At 37.3% G+C, this 17037-nt stretch overlaps 1 protein-coding gene across 1 annotated transcript in view; it reads right to left on the bottom strand.

Annotated features, from left to right (window-relative positions):
* Positions 1–10552: 10552 nt before the first annotated feature.
* Positions 10553–17037, bottom strand: part of CHSY3 (chondroitin sulfate synthase 3) — a 287097-nt gene continuing 280612 nt past the window's right edge. The window contains exon 3 of the mRNA XM_068535806.1: positions 10553–12962. Coding sequence (XP_068391907.1) covers positions 11400–12962 — 1563 coding nt within the window. The 3' untranslated portion in view covers positions 10553–11399. The remainder of the gene's footprint in view (positions 12963–17037) is intronic.

Genomic DNA, 17037 nt, shown 5'->3' with positions numbered 1-17037 from the left:
ACCTAATTTCATGAGTTACTGGCAAGTAAGAGAATTGTGAGAAAAAGAGAAGCCCAGTCACCCTGATAACCAGAGATTAAAAGAAAATAAAACATTCTGAAACAGGGACTAAGAGAAAGTATGGTTAATCCCCAATGTTGATAGGAAACCAGTTTCATGCTCCAGACACTGCCAAGGACGTCATATACTGTCAAATCACTAAGAGGTGATCTGCAGAGGGAGTACGCTGGAGTCCCAGGGGTCAATGTTCCACGAGTATTTTCCTATCTCTTCACCGTCAGAGTTTACCGAGCCAAGAGTGCTAGCAACCTGGGTTAAAAGTACATAATTGGCAAGCACACTTTGGAAGTTCAGGTCAGATGCCTCAGAGATTTACAGATTTATCTTCCCCGGCATCATTCATTTAGATTACAAGGGTAATGGTTCTAGAGTCCTTGCCCTCCTTTCCTCAGAGAGTATTTGTTCAGAGAAAGATAAGTTCTCTCCTGCTCCTGAGGGGAGGATGGGCAACTATACCAGGCATCCTACGAAAGCTCTGAGATTCACAATTTTGGAGTTCCTCTCCTGTGATACTGACCCCCACTCTGTATGCACCAGGTACATCTGGCTTTTATTGCCTTGCCTTGTAGGAGGTTGGCGTATGGGAAATCAATGCAAGATGTTCTCTAAGTAAATAATCAGTGTGTTCTCTATTCTCATGTCTGCTGTCAGGACAAAGCAAATGCATAGCTATAAAAATTTAACAGGCCTGGGGTTTATGGGGTAAAATCTCCCATCTTTGTGGTCAGAGCTATGTTGTTTAGGTTTTGGGAATCCCTGAGTCCGCTTAATCAAGTTTCTATCCTATTTTTTCTCTATAATCGCTGAAAAATAAAATATCTTAATACAGGCTGCACTAGTGTTAGAAATATTACTAAAGATTAAAAACAAGCATGTATTTTTTAAAAATGGAATTGCATAAAAAATTTAGCTAGACCCCAGATTCTGTGCATCACCAGAATTTGAGTGCAAGGGCAGAAATGGTCACCAGGAAAGTGGAGAATTATTTCTCCTACATGAAATGGGTGAGATTGTTGGGGATGGGGTGCAGGTTTTGCCACGTTTGCAATCTTGGCACAGTGCCTTGTATTCGCTAGTAATCAGTACACCTTAATGGAGGTAAATCATAGAAGTAGTTCGTCCTAAGACAGTTGGTATGTGACTAGAGACCTATCCCAAATCTCGTAGATTCAATGTAATGATGAAACTAATGTATCTACTTTCCTGCTAGATAAAGGCTCCTCTGGCTTTCAGGCCCTCAGAGCTTGATGGCAATATGGCTTAAACTCATCATCTGTTTTCATTAACTCCAAAACCTGTGCTTACCAGACAAACTTTTCCCCCTAAATTTTGCTTCTAAGAAGGCTTTGGATATTGTAAAGATAACAATATGAGGCCAAACAATATGCCCTTGTGAATTTATCAGCAGCTGTTATCACTGTATTGGGGAGCCAATTGGAATTCTGTGCCCTGTACAGTTTGCTAATACAGATGAATAAATCTCAGAATCTGCTCAAAACCTCTCAATAAGGTAGAGCCCTGAGGCCACAAGGGTCACTGATATAACCCAGAGCTACTCAGATTCCACCAAAGTGTAGACCCTCTTAAGTCACAATCTTTGATCTGAAACTTCAAACATTGCAGAGATGTGAGAGAGCATGGATTAGGTGGTGGTACAATGACACCCAGAGACAAGGTTTATTTTCACATTGTGGAAGAAAAAAAGGGAACCCCTGCCACAATTGTGCAGAGTAGGAAGAAGAAAGAAATGAGCAATAGTATCCTTGCTGATATCCTGAAGGACACTTTTAATTTAGGGTTTGTTTTTTTTTGTGTTTTGTTATCATTATAAGGAGGGGGTTATTTTTTCCCTGCAGTGCTTAGTATTTAGCAAATATTCAGGTTACACTAAAAGATGGAAAACTTGCTGATGAATGGGCAGAAGGGTAAAAGGACTAAAAGAAGTAAAATGATGCATGACATTGAATATGCCAAAGCTAGAAGTCCACAAAACTAAAATAAGTGAAAAGGGTGGATTAAGGAAGGGGAGAGATTACAGAGGGGAGCGAGTAGAGAAGGCAAAAAAGGAGAGGGGGAGAACAGAGCTGAGCCTGAGCAGGAGATAGAAGTGATGCCCTAGGTCGAGTTCACGCTTCTGGCATTGAGACCCCGGAGCCAGTACATGAATCCAGCTCCTTCCTTTTTCAGAGCCTCAGGGCCCAGCACCCAGCAAGACAGCTATTGTCCCTGTTCTCATGGAGTGGATTATTTTAGAGAGGAAGGAGACATACATGGTATATGAAAAAGTACACAATGGAAATACCAGATTTATTGTGAACAGAGTATGGCAGATAAAGGTATATGAGCTGCTCTATCAGAGGGATGATCATTATCTGCTGGTAATAAACAGGTCAAGGAACATAATTTGGAGGGGGTGGCAGAGCTAGCTGTTTCAGATTAGGTGGTTAGAAAAGCCTCTCTCACCGAGTGACCTTTGTGGTGGGACCTGAATTACAAAAAGGAGCCAGCCAGGAGAAGATCTCCAGGACCAGCTTTCCAAGTTCAGAGAACAAGTGGGACAGAGGCCTAAAGGTGGGAGCAAGCTTGGCATGCTTCACAGCCCGAGTGGAGGCCAGAGTAACGGCAGCAGGATGAAGCCGGGTGTGAGCGAGGGGAGAAGGGGACCGGGGAGAGGCAGGGGCAGATCACACTGGGCAGGTGGCACGTGCCAGGGTAAGGAGTTTAGGTTTTATTCTAAGTAGATGTGGAAAACTTTAGAGAGTTTTAAGAAGAGAAGTAACAATGAAACTCTACATAATCAAATTCCTGCTTGTTTTTGGAGTTGTATAACATGTTAATTCGAACAACTTGGGTCTTCTAAAGTCAGCGTAGATTCTTATGGAAATAGAAACTATCCTTAGGTATTCTCTTAAAACAAAAATGAATCTATGATATCACTTATGTGGAATCTAAAAACAAATGATACAAATGAATTTATTTGCAAACAGAAACAGACTCACAGATTTCTAAAACAAAGGGGAAAGAGGTTGGGGAAGGGATAAATTAGGAGCTTGGGATTAACAGATACACACTGCTTTATATAAAACAGATAAATAACAAGGTCCTACTATACAGCACAGGGAACTATATATTCAGTATCTTGTAACAATCTATAATGGAAAAGAATCTGAAAAAAATATATTTATATTCTTTTTCTTTTCACACACATATAACTGAATCACTTTGCTGTACACCAGAAACTCATACAACATTGTAAATCAACTATACTTCTGTAAAAACAAAAACAAAGAAAAAAACCCAAAGATGAATCTGGTAATTTCTAAAGTAATTACAGTGTTTTAAGCTACTTTTAAAAAAACTGCATTTGGCTTCAATGGAAAGCAAAAAGAGGTTAGTATTATGCATCTTTGATCAATTTTGAGATAAAATATATTTTTTCAAAAAGTACCTAATGTTTAATAAAACATGTTATTAAATATCCATTGAAGGAATTTTTAAATGTGCTATATAATATTACAGTTTCTGAAGATACTGAAGACATCAATTAGAATGAGAAATGAATTCAGCTGCTCTGCCCATGTGAGAAAGAGACTGCCACCAAGAATAGGAGGAATAATGAGCTGCAGGTTAGAGTTCCTGATTCAGGAACAAGTTCCCATCTAAAGAAAAAAGTGCTAGTATCAAAAAGGTCAAAGAGTAAAGAAAATACAAAAATATACACAAATGCACAGGAGAAACAGACTCATTTCCGTGCACTTTTCTCTAAAAGGCCTTCAATTTCCTTGCAGCTAATTTTTTGTAAAGAAATTTAAACTCAAATTTCTTTTCTGAGAATGCCCAGAGAAATTATACCTGCAACTAACTCACAACAGGAATTTTTTAACTAAAAATGTTCTGTTATGAAATCTCCCAGAATATCTATCATTTCATAAATGTCTTTGACATTTTCCCATATGAGTCAGTCAAAAGTTATTTCATGAAATAATAATAATAAAATTAAATGAATATCTAGGGGCTAGTAGAGTAGAAACAATGAAGCATGCATCTTAGAAGCAAAAACTAGTATGTTTGATACATTTATTTAAGAAGTAAGAACAGTGAATTATGCTTTTTAAAAGCATATTTAAAAGTATGTGATTTCATTGCAAAAACTATGTATTCTGTGCAGTTTTAAAGTCTTTCTTTTAGATATTTGTCCCACTATCTGTGAACCTCTTTTTCATATTATACTAATTCTCTCCTTTAAGATGTTTTGAAAACCTGAATTTTAGTATTATGGTCAACCCAGTCATTTGGTGGAGACTGATGCTATCAAGGCAGCAGTTTGAACAAAATGAGATGTTATTTTGGTATATTGTCCCAAATAAGGCATCAGTGTACGTTTGTTAAGTGAAAGAACTATGGAAGGGAAGAGGGAGGGAAATTCATTTTGCTCACCTGTAAAATGAAGATGTGATACCTACTTTAAAGTTGATGGAGCTCAAAGGAGATGCTGTTTCCCGAATAACAGTGCAAAGTAAGCAAGCACCTAATGAACGGTAGCTGTTTTACTGTTATAATAAGTCAAATAACAAAAAAATCACGTTGCCTTTTCCCCTTCCTTATTAAAATGGCTTCCTGTATGAAGTAACAAAGGGGAGAAGTGGAGACAGAGGGAACTTTCCTTAAGTAAACTGCATGTTGGCTGAGGGGCAGGTGTAACAGAAAAGACGAATGATTGAGAACAATAATGGTTCCTTTTCCTTCTGAGCCCTTTCTGAGCTCTGAGCCTTTTTCAAAGAATTCTGCCTGTCTTAGGTAGAATATGAAAACATAAGCATTATTGATATTGGGAAAACACAGTGTGATAACTGTATCAATCATATAATTATTTGATATTCTTAACCTCCATATAATAATGTCTTACCAGAAAATATATTATAAAATGTATGCAAAAACAAAATGATTTCTAAAAATGCACATTAAGTTTTAGTCATGAAATCTCCTTTCCTTTACATGACTGAATAATTAATTCAATAAATATTTTGATGCAATGCTTTGCCCATTAAAGTACAAACCTGAATTTAATGTTGAACAGATTAATTGAGAAGTTGGAAGCACTTGGAGGGGATCAAAGAGTTTCAAACTTCTCTCCCTTCAGTTTCTAGTCTAAATGCTCAAGAGGCAGTGTAAGATCCATGCCCTTGGGATTCCAGTTGGCTAATGAGGAGAAATGATTCCAGCACTAAATAGACCAGGGTTGCTACTGAAAAGAGTTGAAAAACTTATGTTCACTTCAGCCTTCAAACTCATGATTTATACAGTAGTAACTTCTCAAAAGCAACACTAGAAACTTGTAGTCTAAACAATATATAGCTTGTATCAAGTAGTTCTTAAGTGTGGGAGACAGGGAAGAAGCCACTAGCAGAAAAAAGGAAGGAAACTATTAAAAGGAAAAGTAGGTCATCAGCATGTTAGAATGGCATGAAAACTAGGAGGCAAGTGACAAAGAATAATGCAAAGGTATACAATGCACTGCCTCCCCTCTCCCCGCCATTTTCTTAGTATTATGCTTTTAATTAAAATTTTATGTATCACCTATGAAAGGTCTTCCTTTTAGAAATAGGTATTGGAGCCACTTTGGTGGGTATGGGAGGAAAACATTAATGAACTTGTGGCTGATTGTGGTGACAGAATATTTAATAGATTAGATACAGAAAGTTTTTAATCCTAAAGTTGTGCTATTTATTTTCATTTTTATATGAACTTTTGGACTGAGTTACTTTTGACTCATGTCAAGTTGAACACTTGACGACAGAATCAAGACACAAGAATCAAGGCAGATTCATATGTCTGTATTTGAAAATCACCTACAGATCTTAGATTCTGTTTGGCATATATACATACTTCTCCCTACTTGGATAGAATGAGAAAGTGTGATGTTTGTGGGAATTTAGGGGATAGGAGTTGGGGAAGAACTGAGAATGAGTTGGAGAACAGCCCTGCAGAAGGAGGCCTGATAGTAGTGAGAGGTTTGCTTTCAGGTAATGCATATTTTCACCGTCTCAGAGTTTTTACTTGAGAGTATTGTTCCCAAGCAAGGTCTCAATAAACATTTGCTAATCGGTTAACATTACAGATTAAGAGCAAGTATTCCAGAAAAAAAAAAAAAAGCTTCTTTCTTTTCCTGTTGAAGTCTTTCTTTTTACAGTAGATCCAACTTAAATAAAAGTTTATCCTTCTAAATTTTATACTTACCAATTCCTTCAGAACTGAGTCTATAAATAGTGAGGTTGGGTGGTGACAGCATAGCAAGAATGCATACCACTGTGCATGAGGGATAATCAAAACTCAGCAGTCTCAGCTTTTACACCAACCTATGGACTAATCAACAAGGGTTGAATTCGATTGAAATAAAATCCTGCATGGAGAAGAATTCCAAATATAGCACAGATGTTGGCAGCTTCTGACGAGAGAAAGAAACAGGGAAACAGACAATTGGATGTCAAATTGAAGGCAATACTAGAATATCCTGGCATCTTTGTGCCAACACCAGGTGGTTTGCTGCCTGCTGCAGATGTGACTGTATTGCCACCTGGGGGCATGAATTACTGCTGATGTCTCATCATCCCACCACCTGTCGAGTCAACCCCGGCGGCGTGGCTGGTGCCTGAGCAAGGCTGTGGGGCGCAGAGGCAGAGCCCACTGGCATATTCTGGGACTCTGTCCTGCCTCTGCTGTTGCTACTACTCCTCCAGACCTAGGAGGCTTCTGGTCTCAGCACAGCTAGCCTACCTATACTGTATGCTTGACAATGATTAGGGTGCTAATAAAAGTGCAGATGGGGAAGGTAGGCAAGTCAGCAGCACTAAGAACTGATAACAGATCCCTTTATTATCCTTCCGGACCCTACTGTGCCCTGTAATAGCCATAATCACAGACTACTTCCGAAGAGATATGCCATCAATATTTAAGCACAAATGAGAGTTTAAGTGGCCAATTTCCTGGATTACTTGCAGTCCCCTCTTAGAGGTATCCCTTTGGTAAGGCACACTAAGTTCCCGTGACTGGCAGGACCACAGATGTAGTGACTCAGAAAGCATCAGGAGGTAGGGAAGGAAATGTAGATGGCCACAAAATGTAAAGTGTGTTGATGCCCTCATTCCCCCATGCAAATCTCATCATCGTGGCCAAGAAGAAGCCACAAATACTGATACTTTACTGGCTATTTGAGACTCATCTTGATATATCTTACCTGATTAAACATATTTTCTTTTGGGTGAAGAGACGAAAAGAGGGGAGCCACCAAGTCTCTTTCTAGGTACAGGTCTACCTTAGGTTACACCCTCCAGGACAAGGCAGTCCTAGGTGAGGGCTCAACAGGCCTGGCAGCACTACCGCCTCTCATCTGGGCAATCCAAATGTTAGAAAGGGGCCTCATCTTCTGGGCCCTCCTCCTGGAAGAAGGAATTGCCCAGGGCTAATCTGAATGTAAAACCAGAGTGGCCCAGCTATGGGGCTGCTGACCAGAGATGGGCTTCAGTTTTCTTATACTAAAAACAGAGGGATGGTCTTCCCTGGTGGTGCAGTGGTTAAGAAACTGCCTGCCAATGCAGGGGACATGGGTTTGAGCCCTTGTCTGGGAAGATCCCACATGCCGCGGAGCAACTAGGCCCGTGAGCCACAACTACTGAGCCTGCGCGTCTGGAGCCTGTGTTCCGCAACAAGAGAGGCCACGATACTGAGAGGCCCGTGCACCGCGATGAAGGGTGGCCCACGCTTGCCGCAACTAGAGAAAGCCCTTGCACAGAAATGAAGACCCAACACAGCCAAAAATAAATAAATAAAAAATAAAAATAAAGGAATTCCTTTAAAAAACAAAAAACAAAAAAAACAGAGGGATGTTATAACTTACCTTTCCAGTGAGCATTTACTCTCTTGGTTGGACTATCAGTCCACATACTGGGCTATTTCATTCCAGTAGTTCCCATCTATTAACTAGGCACAAAGGGCTCAACTCTAAGATTCAGAAATATCTCAGCTGTGTCATGCTAAGTCTGTTAGGGTAAAGTGACAAATAGTCAAGCAATTATGTGGTGGTGTTCATTGTGGACAGCTTTTGCACTCAGTTGGCTGAGCCCGTGTAGAAGGGCTACTACTGACATTAGGAATTCTGAGCATTTTTTTCCTGCTAGCTGAGGTCCAATGACTTGTGAACAATTAAATAGAAAAAAACCCTTCCCCAAGGGAGTGCTACTCCAAGGAAGCTGGCAAGGTGGGGGAAGACTGAGATTAAAAGCCTAAAAAGCCTCTGACTGAGCAAAAGATCAGCAAACTTATCTCTGTCCAGAATGAGCAAAGAGCAAAGCAAGCTGAATGGCGGATCAAACATGGCCATGGGGTCAGCTGGACCTTTGCTCCCCCGTTGTCCCCTATATGCCCCCAACAACTGAGAAGCCATGGGTTAGAGTGGAAAGACAGGTGCTTTCGATTCAGACAGCAATTAGCATAAATCTTAACTCTACAGCAAGCCAACTGTGTGAACTCAGGACAAGTTACTTAATCACTCATGGCCTCAGTTTCCATATCTGTTGAATGAAGAAAAGAGAATCAGTATTCTGAGAGCTATTGAGAGGATTACATCTAAAAGGATAATATAAGTAAAACATACAGTGTTGTGTTGAGCGAACAAAAGATGATCAATAAGATGATGTTGAAGGTTAATGAAATTGCTGTTGAGGTGGTATTTAAATACAACATCTGTAGCTGTCCAAATAAGGTGATGCCAAAAACGTACACATACTGTGCTTCAGGCTGCGTTCACATTGTGTTGCCCTTCAACCTTAAGCAATAGACACTACATGGACAGAAAAACACTCTTAATTTTACTAGTATCATTTCAATAAATTTTCAGTCAAGAAATATTGCAGTACCTGAAAAAAATCATAGGAAAGCTTAATGCAAAATTGTTAAAATAGAATTTAAGTGCACTTACATTAATTACAGTATAGCGTGCATGTGTGTAATTAAGTTCAAATGAGATCTCTGCATTCCCTTGTTTCATCAGCAAAATTTCATCAGTATAATGGAGAATGCCACTTCGTCCCTGGGCAGGTGCCTCATGACTCTCTAACACTTGGGGGGTTTTAAATTAGGCCTTTGCATTTATTCCTCAGGAAAACTCTCTGCTATTTCAGTTGTCTAAGTTAAAGAAAAGAACAGACCCTGATTTCTTTTCTACATTAATAAAATCATTAATAATTATTATTTAGTAATAGATCTTCCCAAATGACTATCTTTACTGAATATTAATATGTTTACTGTAAGGGAAATAAAAGAGCTAAGAACATAATGTAGGAAAATAGCTATAAGAAGGGGTTTGTGAAGGCCAGAGACAACATTGGAGCAGAGATCAACTCTGAAATGTTGGCCCTGTCAAGATTTTTAACATATAAAAGTGCCATGAATTCCTTTCTCATGAACCTTACGTTATTAAGATTACACGTTTTAGTCAAGGAAAGTGCCATATTCGTCACAATATTAAGCAATGTTATTTTTTCTGAAGCCCCTAAAATGTCTTCACTAAAAGGGAGTGTTACCATGTAAGAAACCCCATTACTAAGGCAAAGGCTATATGGCCTCTTGGCAATCAGTTCTAAATAATGGTAACAATTTACAATTGCTTTCAAATCAATTTTGATGGAAATTTTAGTGTTCTTGCGTGAAAAAAGAAAATCAAAGTGTAGAACAGTATGTACAAAGTGCTACATTTTGTGTATAAAGAGTGAAAAAATAAATACATGTCTTTTCTGCTTATGAAACTTTAGCCAAGCATGCACACAAACATACATACACCTAAAATGGTGGTCGTGTGCGGCTGAGGGCCGATCTGGGTGAATAGAGAGTGAGACTGATAGCTGTAGACATTTAAAATTTTTCTTTGATTTTGGAACTATGCAAATATATTACCTATTTACAAAATGAAATTTTAAAAATATGCCTTCGTAAGAGCTTCTTGTACAGATTTTCATTTTTTCTTACATTTCTTGAATGAGATTATGTTTTTCTACAAACTGGGCACCATTGATTCAGTTTTGAGAAAGAATGATATATGAAATTAAATGACATTTTCCTAGGTGTTTTATAAACTGCAGTATTATTTTTGTAAAATTAATTTTATATTTATAATTTCCGCATTTATTTTTGTATCTTTGAGCCGTCTACCAATCCAAATTAAAAGCCGTTTCTGACCTGTTCTTGGTTCAGTTTGATCACAAAGCTAATGAGATCGAAGAGGAATACTTCCCATGGATTGTAAATTACTGACTAAAAAACTGCTCATTTTAATCACTTAATGAAGGCTAGGACTTAAAGCATACTGATACAAATATCATGCCCATAATTCCATATTAACTTTTCCAGCTGCATGCTACAGCAAGCATGTTTTGGTGAGTATGACCATTAAGAAATACATCAAATATGACTAAAAGGAAACAACACAAATTTTTCAGTGTTTTTGAAAAAGAATATTGTTATACCTGTGTTTTATTATAAATAACCAGGTTCTGTCATATTTTATCTTCTTGCCAGCAAATGAAGGACATTGTTTCATAAAGCTTCTAAAATGTACATGAATATTTAATTAAATCATATTTCCTTGAGAAAATAAAATTCATTCGCATTTATAGCAGACAGTTGTGAAGAGCAGATAACTGTCATAAGACCAGGGTAGCCAGTACCGGTTGCTTGTGGAACAAACTGCTCAATTTTTAAAACTTTTTTTTAAAAAATAAACATACAATCATAAGTGTTCATTTACTTTAAAAATTCTAAAGATGAAGAAAATTACTGTCTATATATTTAAGTCCTTGTATAAATTACAAAACTCAAGTTTATGTTACAGAGTCCCTTCCCCATAGGAAGCATAAAGCACTTTTGTGGTACCTTTCACCAGTAAATATTCGTATCACATTGAATTTGACAAACGAAAGAAAAGTCGATATTGCATCTTTAAGCCCCAAGAGAACATTCTTCTAAGCTGTCTCTCATGATGAATGAGCTTCAAAAGTCATTTGATTGCCACAATTTAACTCAATCTCAATCTCAAAGATATATAAAAGTAATATACCTATTGACTTCAGTAGAAATCTGAAATATCAGTGAACCGCAGACTCTTCTTGTTTGAGGTCAACAAACACCCTTTGGAAGACAACCAAGAGTAGTTTAAGACCAGGACAACAAAATAAAATTATAACAATAATAATTATAATAATAAAAATAACAATAATAAAATAAAAATAACAACAACCAACAATGAGGTAAACTCCCCTTTAAAAAGGCAATATGTGTTGCCTGGACTGTCAGGAGAGAGTTCGATTGTACCTGACACCCAAATGTTTCTCCAACCACAGTTCAGCCAGTTGCACAGTTGAGGCAAAAGTACTTGCCTTGGATCCTAAGCACATCTTATACTGCTTAGGGTCCAAGTTAGGGTCACAATGAACTGGATGGAAAATATGCACTACTCCTACTTCTTGACTTCTGAAGGGCCTTAAGCCAGATCGAATAACTTTATTGTAGAGATCTACATCTTCCAGTCCCCAGCCTTGTATTGAGGTATCAAATCCACCTGCACCCAGAAGATCACTTTTATAAATACAGGTAATTCCATATCCATAGTCTCTCCAAAATCCAGTCTTCTTTGAGAAGACAAAGTCATTATCAGTGGGAGGACTTCCCCCATTGGTTACCTTTGGGTCATACTGGCTAAAGATGATGGGATAGTACACCTGTTGTCCCTGAATTGTATTGTCTCTACATCGTTGGAGAAAGTCTCCTCTGAAGATCAAGTCAACATCACAAAATAGCAGCAAAGTATCATTGTCAAACTGGGAAGATCCCATTTCAAGACCAAGACCTCTGGAAAACTCTCCCTTCATGGGGATCAGGGTCATTTCTGCTTTAGGGTACTTGTTTTGATACTCTTGTATCAGCTCAATATGCTTGCTGGAATCTTGGCCAGAATCCCTACTGAAAAGGATGATGATCAGCTTTACATTCTGCTTTGGGATAAGACAAGTGTTTTCAAAGTTCTCCATGAATCTCAAGAAAATGTCATACCTTCCAATGAGAGGGACAAGAACATGTATTTTCTTTTCATTGTGCCCTCCCATTTCTTTGGCACCTTGAAAAGAAGATAATATCTTTAAAGAATTAGATATAAAGGAGAATGACTGAGTGTCACTGTTAATACTCTCTACGAGACTGTTGACATCTAGCTCTTCAGTTTCTCTGAAGAAAGGCTTGCTGAACAACTGCTGAAGATAGGCATGACGTCTTACCGGCACAGTCAGTTTCCTCCCCTTGTGTCTTTTGTATAAGAGGAGTAAATCCAAAATGTACTCCACCCCATGCAGGGGATCAACCCTGCGGTAGCCATACTGAATTTCCTTGAAGTCAATGAGCCGTCCTCTACTCTTGGCATTCTCATTGATCATCTCCATCACCTGTAGGACGGTGTCATCCAGCGCTGTTCTCAGGATGCTGCTGATGCTCTGTCGGGGAGGCTGGTTCTCAGATGCTGAGTAAAGGAGCTTCCCTGTCAGGAACTCCCATTCTATCACTTCATCTCTCTCCCGAGGCTGGAAGTGGTTGAAAGAAGGCATCACTCCCAGCTGCTGGTCCTCTTTGCTCACTTCGCTGTTACTGAGCTTGCTCATCAGAGCGCTCTCCCGGTGGAGCTGGATGGTGCGGTAGCGAAGTTCAGAAATTTTGCGGCTAAGCATGTAATTATGAAGCCTGTATTGGTAGGCAGGCCTTTTGTTTGGATGAAGTGTTATGGCTGCATGGATTTTGCTGTTGTGAAGGTCTTGGATATAACCCTTCCGATTGTGTTCATAATTTTCATGGAACAGCTGCTGCATCTGAAAAGTAGAAGGAAATCAAGATGTTAGAATAAGTTTAAAATATCAAAGAAAACAAGAATCGACTACACCCATAACCCCATAATGAATCATTGTTGAGGGTGAGACAGGTGGGTAGAGCACGGATTTTCCAAAATAGGGGTTCACTCTGAGGAGTAAACCAATGCCCTGTTTCTTGGAATGGTAATATCAGCCCTAGAGGAGACCTACATTTTATTTAGCATCCTGATATACCATCTTTACAGAGTAAGTTCTTGGTAAGGTAATGTGGAACAGAAACTATATTGATCCGCACTGCCTATTTAAAGGATCATACTCAAAATGCATGACATCCTTATAAGCCAGAAAATCTCTCTGCTAATCTAGAAAAAGCTCACAACCTCAGGCAGGAACAAAAATGAGATCACACTTCAAACTTCCAGCTGTCTCCTCTGCCAGTCAATAAAGAAACCTCCATCACACCCATTCAAGATAAGTACCAATGGAGGAGGAGAGGCGGCAGAGGAAGAGGAGGGGGAGGAGAGCCAGCAGCGGCAGCAGCATGAGATATCTGCAAATACATTGATTAAAAGGAGGAAAGGAATAGTGCAAACGTAAGAGTACATATCCAAAGCAGGAAAACCATAGACAAAATTACAAAAATTAAGGACAATACACTCCTCCCTCCCCTCTCAAAAAGAACTCAAGGAATAGATAAATGAGCTAAGTGAGATAAATAAAACCACTGATAGTCACATTATAAGAAGCATAAAAAGAGATTTGTGGAAAACATAGAAAGAAGGGATTTGAGAAAATATAGCAAAATAATGGAAGTTTAAAATATAGGTTACAAGTATGGGCGTATATGTCTATATACATACACACATATAAATGTATATATTTGATATATATTTAAAAGTTTGTATAAAAGTTTGGATATATATACATACAATAAATAAAATTTTGTTAAAATTTGGGTATACAATACATCTGGATATATAGTAAAGGAATACAAATATGTAAATAAAATATGTCTGAGGGACATATTTCCCTTAAAATAAAGGAAGGTATATATCTATGTGCAATTAGGCCAAGCGAAAAAAAAAAAGCAAAATAAACAAACAAAACCCAATTTGGCTGTAAAGTCGGAAAAGAATGAATCTTGCCACAACATTCTCTATAGCAACATTCAATGATGAAAACAATAGAGCACAGCCCAGGAAGACCCCAAGGAAGCAAATTAATGATTCATATTATACTCAGCCAACCTAGAGCTCAAGTTTTATTGTGAAAAACAAACAGCTCCTAACATGTACGAATGTGTGGCATATCTGTGGTGATAAATTCTCTGACACTCCTCCAGTCTAGAGGTGGGGGCTATGTCCCTTTCTTTTGTTACGGCTTTAATAAACTACAGTAGAAGTGACACTCTGCCACTTTTCAGACTGGCAGCTGCCACTTGTCTTGTTGAACTCCCACTCTACAGAAGCCACTAAGTAAAAAGTCTGAGTTAGTTAGTTAGATTCCTTGTTGCTGGCCAGAACCTCCAGTAAAATGTGGTATAGCAGATATGCTCTTGTTCCAGTCTCAGCATCAGGAAAGAAGATGTCAACATGGCTCTTTAACACATTAAGGAAGTTCATTTCTATTTCTAGTTTGCTAAGATTTTTACCATGAGTGAATTTTGAAGCTGATCAAATATTTTTTTCTGCATCCATTGAGAAGATTATGTGATGCTTTTTTTTTCTGTTAACATGGTGAATTGCATTGATTCATTTTCTAATATTAAACAACCTCTGTATTCCTTGAATAAACCCAACATGATCTTGATATTCATCCTCTTTGTATATCGCTGGAATATATTTGCAAATATTTTGTTTAGGATTTACTCTGAGAATCCAATTCTGCCCAATTTGATATCCCCAAATTGATATATAGATTCAAGGCAATTCCAATACAAACCCCACCATTTTAAAAAAGAATATGTTGCGCTGATATTAACAGGTTGATTCTAAAATTTATGTAGAAATGAAGTCAAGGATATTCAAGATAATCTTAAAAAAAGATACACTACAGATCAAAAGTTACAGAAATTTAGATAGTACGATATTGGTACAAGGATAAACAAATAGAAAAAAGGACCAAAATAGTCCATAAGCAAACCTACACATGACATATGATTTATGACTTACGACAAATATGATAGTGGAGAGTGGAGGAAAGGTGGTCTTTTCAGTAATATATATTCATATGGAAAAATGTGAAAGCTGACCCCTACATCCCACAATAAAAAAATGCATCCCAGATGCACTGGTGATATAAAAATGAAAGGTTAAATTTTTTTCTAAAAGTTTACACTAGAAAATATCTGGTTGTGTTTTGGTTAGGTGAATTTTCTTAAATAGGACACAAGGTACTAATCATAAAAATAGATTGGTAAACTGGACTACATTAAAATTAAGAACTCTATTTCTCATAAACACCATTAAGAGACTATAAAAGGTAAACTACAGAGTGAGAGAATATAGTTTTAATAGATCTTACCAAAAAGGACTAATACCCAGAATATATAATGAACTTGTAAAAATTAATAGGGAAGGACAAACCCAGTTTAAAAATGGAAAAAGAATCTTGAATGGGCACTTCACAAAAGAGAATATGTAAAAGCCTGATAAACATACACAAAAACTTTCTCTAGTTCATTCATCATCAGGGTAATGCAATTTAAAGTCACAATGTGATTTTAATCTACAAAAATGGTTAATGACTGATAATGCATTGTGAAAGTAGCAGATTTGGAACTCTCATACACAGCTGGTGAGAATGTAACTTGGTTCAACCACTGTGGAAACTTGTATTGACTAAAATGACCATACACGTTCCCTGTGACTCAGTAATTCTACTCTTATGTATGTATGTATGTATGTGTATGCCCAATACACATACATACATACATACATATACCTTAAAATACATACATGTATATATACATACATTTTCATAGCAACATTATTCATAATACCCCCCAAACCGAAAGCAACCCTAATGTACATTGAGAGTAGAATAGATAAATAAACATAATGGAAAACAATACGTCAATTAAAATAAATGAAATACTACTACTCACAACAACATGAACAAATCTCACAAATCACAAACAAGTGAAAGAAACCATATACAAAAGAATACATTTTGTATGATTCTATTCATATGAAATTCAGAAACAGGTAAAGCTAACGTATGCTGTTAGCTGTAAGAACAGTGAGCAAAAATCAAGAAAGTGGGCAGGGAGCTCTGGAGGGCTGGTAATATTCTATTTGTTGACCTAGGTTGTGGTTACACATATACATTTAATTTGTGAACATTCACTGAACTGTTACTTAAGATATGTTTGTTATACTACAATTAATAAATGACTTTTTAAAATATGCATATACATGCATGTGGAGTTAGGTAGGTTTTTCTGATATGTATGTATATAAATGTGTGTGGATATGTGAGGAGAGAGAGAGAATATGAATATCAGAGAAGTTTTCATAGAGAAGATGACCTAAAAGGTATAAGACCAATACCATGGCAGATTCTTTATCTCCAGTATTTCACCTGGTTCTTATTCTATACTCAGAGAGATTTTCAAATCAACATCATCTGACCTTGAAGAATATAACCCTAGATATTTTGAGACAGATTTTGAACTTGATTCAAGACACAGTAGTTTAGTTACATCCAGTATTTTTTTTTCGAAAAACACAAGCCAATTTTTATTTGAAACTTTGATGTTAAATTAAATCCATATAAGCGGGCTGTTATATCTCCATTTTTGTATTATTTAAAAAAAAAATTTTATTGGCGTATGGTCACTTTACAATGTTGTATTAGCCTCCACTGCACAACAAAATGAATCAGCCATGTATTATTGTTTTTTACCTGAATTTGCTTCAATATTTTACTTTATGTAATTTTTCCATGGATTTTTTTTGGTATGCAACAAGATTAAAAAAAATCTAATGGCATATAGAATACTAATTATACCACCTCTAAAAAGTATTGGCTCTCTGAAACTATTCTTTCTTGAGGCCTGCTTTATATTACTAAG

This window comes from Eschrichtius robustus, chromosome 2 (assembly GCF_028021215.1).
Source record: "Eschrichtius robustus isolate mEscRob2 chromosome 2, mEscRob2.pri, whole genome shotgun sequence".
NCBI lineage: Eukaryota > Metazoa > Chordata > Mammalia > Artiodactyla > Eschrichtiidae > Eschrichtius > Eschrichtius robustus.
This window is presented reverse-complemented; position numbering and strand designations above follow the sequence as displayed.